The sequence below is a fragment of the Lagenorhynchus albirostris genome, chromosome 15, assembly GCF_949774975.1.
Source record: "Lagenorhynchus albirostris chromosome 15, mLagAlb1.1, whole genome shotgun sequence".
Lineage (NCBI taxonomy): Eukaryota > Metazoa > Chordata > Mammalia > Artiodactyla > Delphinidae > Lagenorhynchus > Lagenorhynchus albirostris.
Window position 1 is genome coordinate 25,362,950 of NC_083109.1, and position 13,403 is coordinate 25,376,352.

The 13,403-nt window shown below is 55.9% G+C and overlaps 1 protein-coding gene across 2 annotated transcripts; it reads left to right on the forward strand.

Moving 5' to 3' along the window:
- Window positions 1-2,768: 2,768 nt before the first annotated feature.
- E2F1 (E2F transcription factor 1) lies at window positions 2,769-11,628 on the forward strand. 2 transcript variants are annotated; one of them, XM_060124130.1, is made up of 7 exons: window positions 2,769-3,180; window positions 7,886-7,976; window positions 8,336-8,555; window positions 9,404-9,556; window positions 10,271-10,385; window positions 10,480-10,705; window positions 10,834-11,628. In XM_060124130.1, exons 1-7 carry the CDS (start codon window positions 2,920-2,922, stop codon window positions 11,079-11,081), a joined length of 1,314 nt encoding a protein of 437 aa, XP_059980113.1. In that variant the 5' UTR covers window positions 2,769-2,919; the 3' UTR covers window positions 11,082-11,628. The 2 variants fall into 2 exon arrangements, with proteins under 2 accessions (XP_059980113.1, XP_059980114.1); XM_060124131.1 differs by lacking the exon at window positions 10,480-10,705.
- Window positions 11,629-13,403: the final 1,775 nt, after the last annotated feature.

A 13,403-nucleotide genomic window follows, 5' to 3' on the forward strand; every position in this document is an offset into this window, starting at 1 on the left:
AAGGAAATTCCCTTTGGAGTGGGAATGTTGCTGGCTTCTCTCACCCTCTCGTCAGGATCTGGCTTGGCTATTTAGAATGAGACCTACCATTCTTATGGGAGCTTCTCTAACTAGGGAGAAAGGAGGGGGACAGGCCAGGCCCAGGGCTGGGAATCCATGTTGGCCAGATTCTATCACTGGCTGGCTTCACTTCTGAATGGGCCTCAGTTTTCCCTTCTGTACCATAAGTGAGAGGCTTATTTAGTCTCTCTGGTCCCCTCTAGTGCTGACATAGTCTGGGATTTGCGATGAGTAATTTCACAAACTGCTTAGGAAACTCCTGATGCGTTCCTAAGCCACCTCATAGTTTATGAAACACCTATACTTTTCATCCACATGGCAACCCTGGAAGGCGCCAGGGCAATAAGCACCCCCCCTTTTTTAAAAAAATAATAAATTTATTTATTTATTTTTGGCTGTGTTGGGTCTTCGTTGCTGTGCGCAGGCTTTCTCTAGTTGCGGCCAGTGGGGGCTACTCTTTGTTGCCGTGAGCGGGCTTCTCATTGTGGTGCCTTCCCTTGTTGCGGAGCACAGGCTCTAGGTGCGCGGGCTTCAGTAGTTGTGGCACGTGGGTTCAGTAGTTGTGGCTCGTGGGCTCTAGAGCACAGGATCGGTAGTTGTGGCACACAGGCTTCATTGCTCCGCAGCATGTGGGGTCTTCCCAGACCAGGGCTCGAACCCGTGTCCCCTGCATTGGCAGGCAGATTCTTAACCACTGCGCCACCAGGGAAGCCCAATAAGCCCATTTTACAGATGAGGAAACTGAGGCTAAGAAGTGTCCACAGGGGCTGTAATTCGAGGCTGCCCCATACATTTTGGTTATACAGGAATACCAATTTGTTGTCAAATATGAACGTGCATAAAAATTACCTGGAATGAGGGTGGGGGGGTTGCATGTGAAAATGAGGATTCCTAGGCACTTAGATTCTAAGTTGGCAGGGCTGAGGTGGGCCCATAGTTAACAAGCACCCAGGTGATTCTGAAACCGGGGGCCTAAGGGCTACTCTTGGAGAACCAGGGCCTTCTCATTGCCTTCCAGGTAGCCTCTAGCATCAGTCTCTATTTCTTTAATAACCCTTCTCAGCACCTGCTGTGGACCAGGCCAGTGCTGGGAAGAGGCCGTAATGCAGCTCCCAGTCTGATAGGGGAGGCAGAGAGAGAAATGCATTATGCACTCAGTGCTAGAACAGAGGCTAGGCTGGGCAATGGAGGAAGTGAGCTAGCTCCAACTGCGGAGGGCTCCCTGGAAGAAGGGGTCTTTATGCCGGGCCTAGGGATCTCATTCTTGATTGCGTCTTAGCTACTTTTTTTTCTCTTTTGATGGGTCATCCCCACCAGATGGCAGGCAAGTTCATAGAAATCATCAAACCTTTCACATCTCTGCCCTCAGTGCTGGCACAAAGCCTGGCACAGAGGAGAGGACAATATTGGTCAAATCAGCTGAACTGAGCAATGAGAAACGGCTGGAGAGGTCCCAGGGCCTCTGGATTAAATGCATTTTCATGCTCAGCACACTCACCTTCTCCCTTTGTTAGATCTAACATGGAATTACTTTATTTATTTATTATTATTTAATTAATTTTTTTTTAAATTTTTGGCTGCATTGGGTCTTCATTGCTGCGCGCGTGCTTTCTCTAGTTGCCCGATCAGGGGCTACTCTTCATTGCGGTGCGCGGGCTTCTCATGGTGGTGGCTTCTCCTGTTGTGGAGCACGGGCTCTAGGCGCGCAGGCTCAGTAGTTGTGGCTGGAGGGCTCAGTTGTTGTGGCTCGTGGGCTCTAGAGCACAGACTCAGTCGTTGTGGCCCACGGGCTTAGCTGCTCCACGGCATGTGGGATCTTCCCGGACCAGGGCTCGAACCCGTGTGCCCTGCATTGGCAGGCGGATTCTTAACACTGCGCCACCAGGGAAGCCCCCTGAAATTACTTTAATAGTGGAAATTCCACATCATATTGTAAACATTTGTTACCTCTCTATTTCCCTCCTCCCCTTTTCACTAAACTGTGAGTTCCTTAGGGCCAGGAGTCAAGAATGGGGCACAGAGCAGGCTCTCAAAACGTTTGTTGAATGAATGAGTGAATGAATCAGTTTAAGCAGAAGCTGTGCATAGGGTGTTGAAGAGATTCCAGCTACAGGAGGGCTTGTAGAAAAGCCCCAAGCTGCACTGAGTCAGACATCCCTCCCCATCTTCTGCTTGGACTCTGGGTGAGAGGGATAGGGTGGGTGCAGAATTTTAAAGTGAATGGCATTGGTGGGGCAAGTTGAGGAAGGGAGATGTGGCTGGGGTTTTGGAGGTGAGAACCCAGAAAAGAGGAGGGGCAGTTTCTAGAGATCTGACCTGAGTGTGTTGGGGCCACAGGTGGGGGGTTCTGGGGGTCACGTGGGGTCAGCTGACGGTGACATATGCAGAACGGACATTCTATCTCCACTTAGAGGCATCAGCAGGATGGGGTACGCCGGGGAGCGGTTGGCTGCCCCCTTCTTCGGACAGGGGTCATCCCCTCTGGGGGCGGGGAGTGCGAACGCGCCTGGCACCGCCCCGACAAAGCCTGCGCGCGCCCCGTCCTGCGATTGGCCGGCCCGCCTCGCGCCGCCGCCCCGTCCCGCCCTCCGCCGCAGGTCCGGCACGCTGCAGCCAATAGGTGCCGTCGCCGTCGCCTGCGTCACAGTCCGGACAGCCAATGGTGGCAGCGCTCGGCGGCTCGTGGCTCTTTCGCGGCAAAAAGGATTTGGCGCGTAAAAGTGGCCGGGACTTTGCAGGCAGCGGCTGCCGGGGGCGGAGCGGGATCCGGAGCGGGATCGAGTCCTCGCCTCGGCCTGCCGCCATGGGCCCGCGCCGCCGCCGCCGACTGCCACCCGGGCCGCGCGGGCCGTGAGCGCCATGGCCGTGGCCGGGGCCCCCACGGGCGGCCCTTGCGCGCCGGCGCTGGAGGCCCTCCTCGGGGCCGGCGCGCTACGGCTGCTCGACTCCTCGCAGATCGTCATCATCTCCACGGCGCAGGACGCCAGCGCCCCGCCGGCCCCCGCCGGCCCCGCCGCGCCCGCCGCCGGGCCCCGCGACCCCGACCTGCTGCTCTTCGCCACGCCGCAGGCGCCCCGGCCCACACCCAGCGCGCCGCGCCCCGCGCTCGGCCGCCCGCCGGTACGGACACCAGGGACACTGGGCCGACTGCGCTACCTGGACCCCCGCGCAGACCCTGGCGGGGCGCGGTGTTTGGCCCGGCGGCAGCTGGGACGGGGGAGGGTGGGCTGACGCGCCCGGGCTGGGCGGTGCCGAGCCTGGGTTGGTCCTCCGGGCCCCGCCCCGGGGTGCAGGGTGACCTCGGGCCAGTCCTTGTTTGCTGCTCTGTGCTCTGGGCCTCAGCTTCCTCGCCAGAGACGCTCAAGGGTCAGACTCAGTGATAATAATTGCCCCACGTGTATTCAGCTATCGCTGACTGCATGCCAGGTCTCTGGCAGACTTCAAGGCAGCTAAAACTCACATCCGTGCTGTGAGCTCGGTGTTGTCACTGTGCCCATCTGAACTGTGTCCAGAGAGGGGAAGTGACTTGCCCCCTGGTCACAAGGCTGCAAGTGAGATTTGAACTGAGGCCTGCTGGCTTCAGACCAGAATGTGTGGCTGGGTGGTGGGCATGGCTGCTTAGGGAGGTCAAGGGGGGCGTTCTGGCTCCACACCGTGGAAGAGCCGCTGAGGAGACCCTCCTTCCTGCCTCGATGCTGGGACTGCCAGGTGCAGGCCTGGCCCTCCGGGCCTCTGGGGACAGGCCGCCTGGCTGGGAGGCCTTCTCTGCAGGGGCGGGGTGGCTGGGCCAGCTGCTGATCCCCTCCCTTTGCCTGTCCTTCCATCTGCCATCCTCCACCCTCCCAGACCCTGGTTGCCATGGAACCTCATTAATCAGGCAGGCAGACCCCTGGGCCCCAGTGGAAGTACTGGGTGGGTTGGGCCTCTGGGAGCTGGAGAGGAGGCCCCCGGTGCCAGGAGAGAGTAAATGCCCCAGGGAGATGCCTTGATAAAGTGCTCCCTGAGCAGCAAGAGGCTCAAGACAGTTCAGACTAGGGGGCCCAAAAGAAGCGGCTGAATTACAGGGGGAGAAGGGAGTGGAGCCCTGGAGCTTGGCCCTGTGGGCTCCAGGACAGGGTGTGGAGACCAGTTTGACTGGCACAACCTGTGGGTGAAGGTGAGGCATGGATGGGCAGGATGGGGTCTCCGCATAGGGCTTGGAGCAAGTTGTGGGAGGAGGCAGGGCCCAGGGCAAGGTGGTGGAAGCCGCCCAACTGCTCATGGCCTGGGTGGCAGCTGGTCCCTGAGGCATCCCGGCAAGGTTCCCCCAACCCCCTTGGCCCCTTGCCCAGTGTGGCCTTCCTTCCGGAATCACCGAGATGCTGATAATAACAATAGCAGGCACCATTGTTTTGAGACTGTATTGTGTATTAGGCGCTGTGCCAAACACTTTACCCAATTAACTCATTTAACCCTTTCAACAACCTTCCCCTTTTACAGGTAGGGAAGCTGAGGCGTAGAGATGTTAGAACATTCCCTAGTAAGTCAGCTAGTGAGTGCTGGGACCAATCCAGATTTCCTGAGTGGTTAACTGCTGGGATGCCTTGCATACTGGAGATGCTAATAGAGGTTGAAGGAAGCCCAGGGTCCCTTCCTCCTAATGAGTGAGACGGATGGAAGTTGCACCAGGGGTGGGCCACCTGACTCGTCTCCTGTACCCCAGCAACCTGTCCCTGTGGGTACCAGCTTGGAGCCTGGACAAGTAGCCTCCAGTTTAGCTGATTGACAGGTACCTAGCAGGCCCAGGGCTGTGGGTCCTGCCCTTGGGGAACTGAGCTTCAGGCTCGGAGGGACAGCCAGGGACTGGGCTGAGGACGTATGCCCTCTCCTCCACCCCCAGTGGTGTCAGGGGCAGCCTCATTGGGCCTGAGCATTCCATTCATTCAACAGTTGTTAGTGAGCACCTATGAGGTTCTAGGCACAGGCAAGTAAGGAGCCTCTGCCCTCACAGTACTTAAGGGCCAGTAGGTGTTTTCTTCCGTGGGCAGGGGTGAGGGCTGGTGCAGTCTTGGAGCTGAAGTTCAGAAACATAGGCCCAGCTTTTGCCATCCAACACCCCCTAACATTGTACCTGTGGGTAGCCACTGGCCATCTGAGCTGTGGCCTCCACTGACCCCCTGCTCTAGCATTTGTTTGGGGCAGTCCTTGAAACAAGTGACAGGCTCAGCTTCTGCACGAGTGAGCATTCATTGAGTACCTCCTGCATACAAGTCTCTGTGCAATTCAGCCATTCCTCCTGGCCCTTCCTGTCCACCTCTACCCTGTTGTCATGGCTGCTAAAAAACAAACTAAATATAATACTCATTTACTATAGGAAAAGAGTTAAAAGGCTAGAAAGTTGAGGGGGACAAGATCCCAGCCCCATCCATTTTTCCTTTTTTCTCCTCCTGAGCCTGCTTTTGTTTTTAAGGCGGTTATGACAACTTTCTTTTTCTAAAGTTTTAGAAATTGACGTTTTTCCTTTATGTCCGTGTTCAGCAGCACATCATCCGCACTTTAGAGATAAGGCAACATGGCCCGTATGTTCCTCCCTCCCATACAGAGGTCACCCCTGAAATGGATTCTGTAGTAATAGAAACTGAACCAGAGAAAATGGTTTCATGAGCTGTCAATATGTCTTTGGGAGGCTTCTGTATCAGCCTGCCTCAGTCCGTCTTGACAGCAGCGTGGTATTCCAGAGGCTGGATGAACCAGTTTTTGTGTCTCCTCCCATGGATAGGTGTTTGAGTCATCCAGATTTTTTCACCAATGTTTTGTTTGTCTTCACCCCTGCCTTTTGGGTCCCTGTGCTTGCATCTCTAGAGAGCAGCAGCAGAAATGGGCATCCATCTGCTTGAGCCCTTGTTTTAGAGTGTGGCATTGATCTGCCTTCAGGGTGGGCACCCCTATGGGGAGCAGGAAGGAGGCAAGGGGTGCGGTTGGCTGGAGCATACTAGGGTTCAGGCCCTAGGGGCAAGGCTGGAGAGGGGGTACATTCTGGTTCGGCTTTAGGGGGCCTGGCCTCCGGACTAGCCTCTGCCCAGCCCACTAAGGTTTAGATCCTGACTCCACCTCTCACTATGTGACCTCTCCGAGGTGCAGGCTCCTCAGGAAGTGGAAGTCCTCAGAGCACCTGCTGCAAGATGGTTGGAGGGTTTGATGATCGCACGCAGGTAAAGCAGTTACCTAGTGGTGCTCGGTACACAGGAAGCACTCAGCGCGTGTTAGCTCTTCTAGCCGCGGATCCCTGAGGGAATCCATGAGTGTGTGCGTGAGACGGAGTGTCAGCATGTGGGCTGGTTCATTCAGCAAACGTTTGTTGATGCCCAGACCCTGTGTACAGAGACTATTCAGACCCAGTGTCCGCCTCTGAGGGGCTCACTGGCTTCTGGGTGAGACAAACGCATCTGCAGAAATTTGTAGCGAGAGACCATGTGGGGAAAGGTTGGGTTTGAGGCAGTTCTGAGGGAGAAGAGCCTCAGTTTCTCTTGTGGGATCGGAAAGGCTTAGGTTATGGGTAAGGTGCCTGCCCACAGAGCGGGAAGCGGTGGTGTGAATTAGGAGGGAGGGAGGCAAGGGCAAACCAGGGAGGGGACCAGCATGAGCTAAGGCTTGGAGACACAGGTTTGTGAAGAAAGATGTCTCAGCAGAAGTTCTTGTGGAGAATTGGTGGCAGATGAGGATACTAAGGTGGAGAGGGACAGATGGAGGCAGGGAGGCCAATGGGAAGACAGCTGGTCCAGGTGGGAGGCGCTGGTGGCTGTGGGGACAGGATTTCTTGGCAGCCGGTTGTGATGAGGGCAGCAGGTGGGGCTGAACCAGGTTCTAGCTCAGGAAACCCTGTGGGGAGGGGAGGGGAAGGTACATCAGGATGCAGTGGAGATGCCTGTGAGACCTCCAGGGCAATCTCCATCCTCGAGTGGTATAACTAAATCAGAGGGCATCTGGGCAGGACTCCTGGCTCTGCCACTTCCTGCCTGTATGACCGTGAGCTTCTCTGGGTTTCAGTTGTTTCATCTGTAAAATGGGGCCATTACTGTGCTGCCATATTCACAGACAGTCAGAAACCAGAGAGAGGCAGTGACTTACTCAGAGGACCTGTTTCCTAGTGGCTTGAAATGACAAACATTATCACACAGTTTCTGGGGGTGAGGAATTCAGGGGTTACTCAGCTGGGTGCTTCTGGCTCAGGGCCTCTTCTGAGCTTGCTGCCAAAATGTTGGCCCGGCTGCAGTCGTTGGAAGGCATGACTAGGGTTGGAGGATTTGCTTCTGAGCTTACCTGTGTTGCTGTTTGGGGGGAGACTTCAGTTCCTTGCCACTTGGGCCTGTCCTTAGGGCTGCTTGAGTGCCTGCATGACATGGCAGCTGGCTCCCACCGAGAGTGAATGATCCAATAAAGAGAGCAAGGAGGAAGCTCCAGTGCCTATACGATCCAGTCTCAGAAGTGACACACATCCACCATATTCTGTTCATTCGAAACAAGTTACCAGATCTGGCCCATATTTAAGGGGAGGTGAATTAGGCTCCATCTTTTGAAAGGAGGAGTATCAAAACATTTGCAAACTACCGCATGCCCCCAAGAAGGTGGTGGTGGAACTGGGGCTTGGACTTCTGCCTTCCAGTTGAGTGTTCTGTCCTATGGGGTAGGATTGTGTCCCCTGGGACCTCCCCCTCACTCACACACTTGGGCATCCTGGGAGAGAGACTGAGGCAGGGGGCCGCTTGGGAGCACCAGGCCCTCAGCCAGGTCTCTTGTGGCCCCACTCTCCTGGTTACTGGGCATCCTCCCGTTGTTTTTGCCGTAGGTGAAGCGGAGGCTGGACTTGGAAACTGACCATCAGTACCTGGCCGAGAGCAGTGGGCCAGCCCGGGGCAGAGGCCGCCACCCAGGAAAAGGTACCCCCCGAGCTTGGGCTAGGGCAGACCTCCTGGTTGGACCCAGGTTGGGGGGTGTGGGCAGACAAACATGCTTGCAAACTAAGCTCTGGTCTGTTAGGCCTGGGCCTGAGCCAGGCCTCTGGTAGCCCCAAGGGGCAGCTGGAGTGGCCGCCTGGCATGGCTTCCCCAAGCCCTGGGGTGTGGGGAGTTCCCCAGCCGGAAGAGGACTACTGTGGTTGGCAGGCTGCCACAGGGCCTCCCTGCTTGGCCTCACCAAGGGGAAGGAGCCATCTGCCCCCCAGCCCCATCCCCCAGAGCCTGGCTGGGGCTGGGGGGTGGGGGTGGTGCTGAGGGACCCTATCCTGCCTGGCCCCCAGGTGTGAAATCCCCAGGGGAGAAGTCACGCTATGAAACATCGCTGAATCTGACTACCAAGCGCTTCCTGGAGTTGCTGAGCCGCTCGGCCGATGGTGTCGTCGACCTGAACTGGGCAGCTGAGGTGCTGAAGGTGCAGAAACGGCGCATCTATGACATCACCAACGTCCTTGAGGGCATCCAGCTCATCGCCAAGAAGTCCAAGAACCACATCCAGTGGCTGTAGGTACCAGCCAAACAGGAGGGTGGGTGGAGGCCCGGGGCCAGGCCAGCCCGGAGGAGCTGATAGCAATACCCACTGTGGCTGCCCGGATTACCATCTTACTGCTGGGCAAACCGAGGTTTAGAGAGGAAAGTTGGCTTCCCTGAGGTGATAGATGCAGGCAAGAACACAAATCTTACCTGTGTAGCTCAGTGTAACTTTACATATTTCTTCACCTGGGTGACCACCATCTCGATAAGAATAAGGAACATTTCCAGCACCCCAGAAAGTTCCCTTGTGCCCCTCCCAGACAGTCTACTCCTCATACCACCAGGTGACCACTGTTCTGGCTTCTGTTGCCATTGATGAGATTGTTTAACACAGCTGTTTTATTCTTGTTAATTCTTATTTTATTTTTCCCTTTTCACCTCTTTCCCCGGTCATCCTACTCCCCTCTCTGACACATTTGTGTTCTCAGTTTTCGGTAGATATTCCACTCTACATCATTTTTTTTCTTTTCACTTAATATGTCTTAGAAATGCTTCCATGTCTGCATCTAATGCATTCTTGTCCTTTAACGCAACTGCATAGTATTCCACGGCATGTCTGCCCTCATTCACTTATCCAGTCCCCTATGAGGGACACATGGGTGTTCACAGACATTCAGGCCCGACGTTGAACCCGGCCAGTCTGCCTTGGAGCCCAGCTTCAGCCCTCTGCTGTTTCCCAGCTGAGGAGCCAGGCCAAGAGGAGCAAGGGCTCGCCTGGGTCTTACAGAACAGAGGCAGCAGCAGACTGTTCTGCTGAGGGTCACGCCTCCTGGGAAGAGGGGCCGGGAGCTACTAACCCTCCCTTTGCCTCCCGGCAGAGGCAGCCACGCAGCAGTGGGGATCGGTGGGCGGCTTGAAGGATTGACCCAGGACCTCCAGCAACTGCAGGAAAGCGAGAGGCAGCTGGACCACCTGATCCACATGTGCACCACGCAGCTGCGTCTGCTTTCCGAGGATGCTGACAGCCAGCGATATCCTTGAACTGCCTGGAGGGTGACCGTGGCCCCATCCAAGTGGGAATAGAGAGGCTACCCTGGGCCCTGGATTCAGGAGAGGGTTCTGGCTTTGGATACCAGTCCTGGCCCAGCCTTTAGTCACTGTGTGACACTGGACAAGTTACTCTCTGAGTCTCAGCTTCATCTGTAAAAGGGGAAAATAATCCTATTCCAAAGTTGCACAGAATGAAACAAGAAAAGCTAGGATACCAATAACAAACATTTATTTAATACAATGATTCGGTACCTGGTTGTAGCTTCAAGGTTAGAGATATAAGTTTTTGTCTTTTATTTACAAAAATAGAAACTTTATTTTAAAATAAGCTTTTTTTTTTTTAAGTGAATACCCAAATTACGTTTATACATTTTGGAGATAACTACTAATTGACACCAAGGTCATGGGTCAGACTAAATTCTCAGTACCAAGCCTGTATTTGTGTAATTTATAGGAAATTATTGCAGGCAGCCATTATTACCTTAAGATCTGATGGGTAGAGAGTGGTCTCGTACAGATGTGGGAACTGAGGCTCAGGGGCATGAGATAGGCTTGAGTGCCAGCTATGTGCCAGGCCCTGGAGTGGGAGATGCAGAGGACAGGAGTGACTCAGCAGGTATGGGCTCTGCCTTATGAGCTGTCTGGGTGGGTGGCCCCCAAAGGCCAAAGGTCATGTGGTCCTTGACTCCACCAACCCTGGCCTACGTGACCTGCCAGGACCTTCGTAGCATTGCGGACCCTGCAGAACAGATGGTTATGGTGATCAAGGCCCCCCCCGAGACCCAGCTTCAAGCCGTGGACTCCTCAGAGGTGAGACCTGGGAATCTAGACTGGAACAGGACAGGCTGGGCTGGGCTGGTAGTTAGCTGAGCCTCAGTTTACTCTGCCTGCTACCTTTACCCAGACCTTTCAGATCTCCCTTAAGAGCAAACAAGGCCCCATCGATGTTTTCCTGTGCCCTGAGGAGAGTGCGGGCGGGATCAGCCCCGGGAAGACCCCGTCCCAGGGTGCAGCTTCTGGGGAGGAGGACAGGGCAGCTGACCCTGCCACCACAGTGCCACCACCACCATCATCTCCCCCCTCATCCCCTGCCACGGATCCCAGTCAGTCCCTGCTAAGCCTGGAGCAAGGTGGGTGAAGGGTGGGTGGGCAGGGCGGGGTGGGGCCCCCCTCTCCCTGGTGGGTGGGCAGGTGTGACAGCCCCTCTGCCCTCCCTGCCGGGGTGTCCCCGGCCTGTGATGCTCCCCCGTCTCCCCAGAACCTCTGCTTTCCCGGATGGGCAGCCTGCGGGCCCCCATGGAAGAGGACCGCCTGTCCCCACTGGTGGCGGCTGACTCGCTCCTGGAGCACGTGCGGGAGGACTTCGCCGGCCTCCTCCCCGAGGAGTTCATCAGCCTGTCCCCCCCGCACGAGGCCCTCGACTACCACTTCGGCCTTGAGGAGGGCGAGGGCATCAGAGACCTCTTCGACTGTGACTTTGGGGACCTCACTCCCCTGGATTTCTGACGGGGCTTAGGGGGACCAGGGCCTCCTGGGATGCCCACCCTGTCTCTGTAGCCCTGGAGCCCCCTGCCCCTGGCCGTCCTCCTAGTCCAATTGGAAACGTTTAATTTATACCCCTCTCCCCTACCTCCAGAAGCTTCTAGCTCTGGAGTCTGGCTACTGCCAGGAGGCTGAGCAAGCCAGGAAGGGAAGGATTCTGTTTGTGGTGTGTATGTGCATGCACCCAACACCCGACACGTGTGTACACGGGGTGAGTGGTGTGTGAGCATGTGTGTGTGCATGTACCGGGGAATGAAGGTGAACACATCTGTGTGTGCACTGAAAACACGCCCCAGTGTGTCCACGTGTGTGTGCATGAGCCCATGTGTGCGCATGGCGGGGGCTCTAACTGCACTTTTGGTCTCCTTGCTCCAGGGGCCCCGCGAGGCCCAGGGTGGCCACCTGCCCCCAGAATCCTGCGTGCTGACCAGGCCGGGTGGCGAGGCCTTGGCCTGCTCGTTTGCAGGACCGCGAGAGCACTTCTGTCGTCTTAAAGGTTTTTCTGATCGAAGCTTTAATGGAGCGTTATTTATTTATCAAGGCCTTTTTGGCAAGCTTGGGGCATCAGCAAAGGGTAGGAGGGATGCGGGGCTGATGCCGCAACTCCCTTACCCCTGAGCGAGGGCAGGGGTCCCTGAGCTGTTCTTTGCCCCACTCTGAAGGAGCTGAGGCCTGAATGGTTTATTTATTGGGAAAGTGAGGGAGGGAGACAGACTGACTGACTGACAGCCATGGGTGGATCGAGGGGGTGGTCTCTTCCCACGGGGTCACTGCAGGGCCCCAGCTGCCCCCAGGATGGATGTGAGATGGGAGAGGTGAGTGGGGGACCTTCACTGACAGGGTGGGCGGGAGGGGTGGGGTGAAGGGCCTCCCCCCCAGCCCAGACCACAGGGGCCCCTCCTGTGGCATTTGAAGTGCCCCTTCCACCCCACTTCTTGCTCTGCCCCACCCTCCAATCTGCACTTTGATTTGCCTTCCTAACAGCTCTGTTCCCTCTGCTTTGGTTTTAATAAATATTTTGACGATGTCTGGGCCCGGTTTGGGGACTATGTACTGGGAGCAAATGTGAGGGTGGGAGAGGTCAAGGTTGCTGGGAAAATGCCCATTCTCTACTTCCCTCTCCCTGTCCCTGCCTGGCTTCATTTTATTTGAGCCTCACCACCCCAAGAAAGGTAGGCTTCATCACTTTTACCCTAATTTAAAAACTGGTCCGATAAAGTAATAAATGAACTCCCTTCCTTTTTCCAGCCCCAGGGGAGCCACTCTGATCAGTTTGCTATGCTCCTTCCAGATGTTTCTGGACATTTGTAAACATGCAACAGATAATTAGAACAGGCTGATTCCGTGTCAGGTTGTGGGGACACACGTTCCCTCCCCTCATGGAGCTCTCAGGACCTGCTGGAGGAGACTCAAACAAATGAGAGGATCAGGGAGGGCTTCCTGGAAAAGGTGGTGTTTGACCTAAAGCTGTAGGATAGAAGAAATAAACTGAGGAGGAAGAGGAAGAACACACCAAGCAGGAGAGGGCCACGTGGGCAAAGGGCCCTTAGGACCTGAGAGAAACCAGTGTGGCTGGAATCCTGAGGTGAGGGCCAAGGTGTAGAGACGTTCAGTCTTGGGCTTTATTCGGGGGACAAGGACCCTGGTGAGTCTGAGAGAGGAGTGACACACCCTGTTTTATATTTTAAAAGCTCCCTCTGGCAGCTGTGTGGAGGATGGGTTGAAGAGGGGGCCAGAACAGAAGAGCCAGGGGGAAGAGAAGCCCAAGTAGAGCTTCAGAGTGGAAGGGAGGGTGACCGGGAGACGGTCCACACGGACCTATTTAGGAAACCCTTAGGTGGGCTTTCCCTGAGCCAGTCCCTATTTTAAGCCCTTCACTGTCAGTCAGCCCCCAAAACAGCCGTACGATGTGTCTACCCTCACTCCCATTTTGCAGAAGATACAGACGCGCACAGGCGAAGCCACTTGCGGGTTTTGTCCACCAGGTGGCGCGCTTGTGCTCCTTCCGTTTGCTGTGTTGACCCTATAACGGTGCGGGACCTGCCCTCGGTGGGCAAGCGCAGCCCCTCCCGTTCTGTTCCTGGCTGTGTAGTACTCCACGCTGGCCGTCATTCGCTCAGCCCTTACCCGGTGCAAATGACCCCTTGGGTGGCTCCTTACTCCGTAGTGGCCGCTTCTCCCCGGGAGATGGGGAGTCGCAGAGGTGAACGGTGTTGTTGGAATTCATTGCGCGGCTCTTGCCGCCCTAAAGGCTGGAGTTTGCTCCCCTTTTCCAGACGGGGAAGC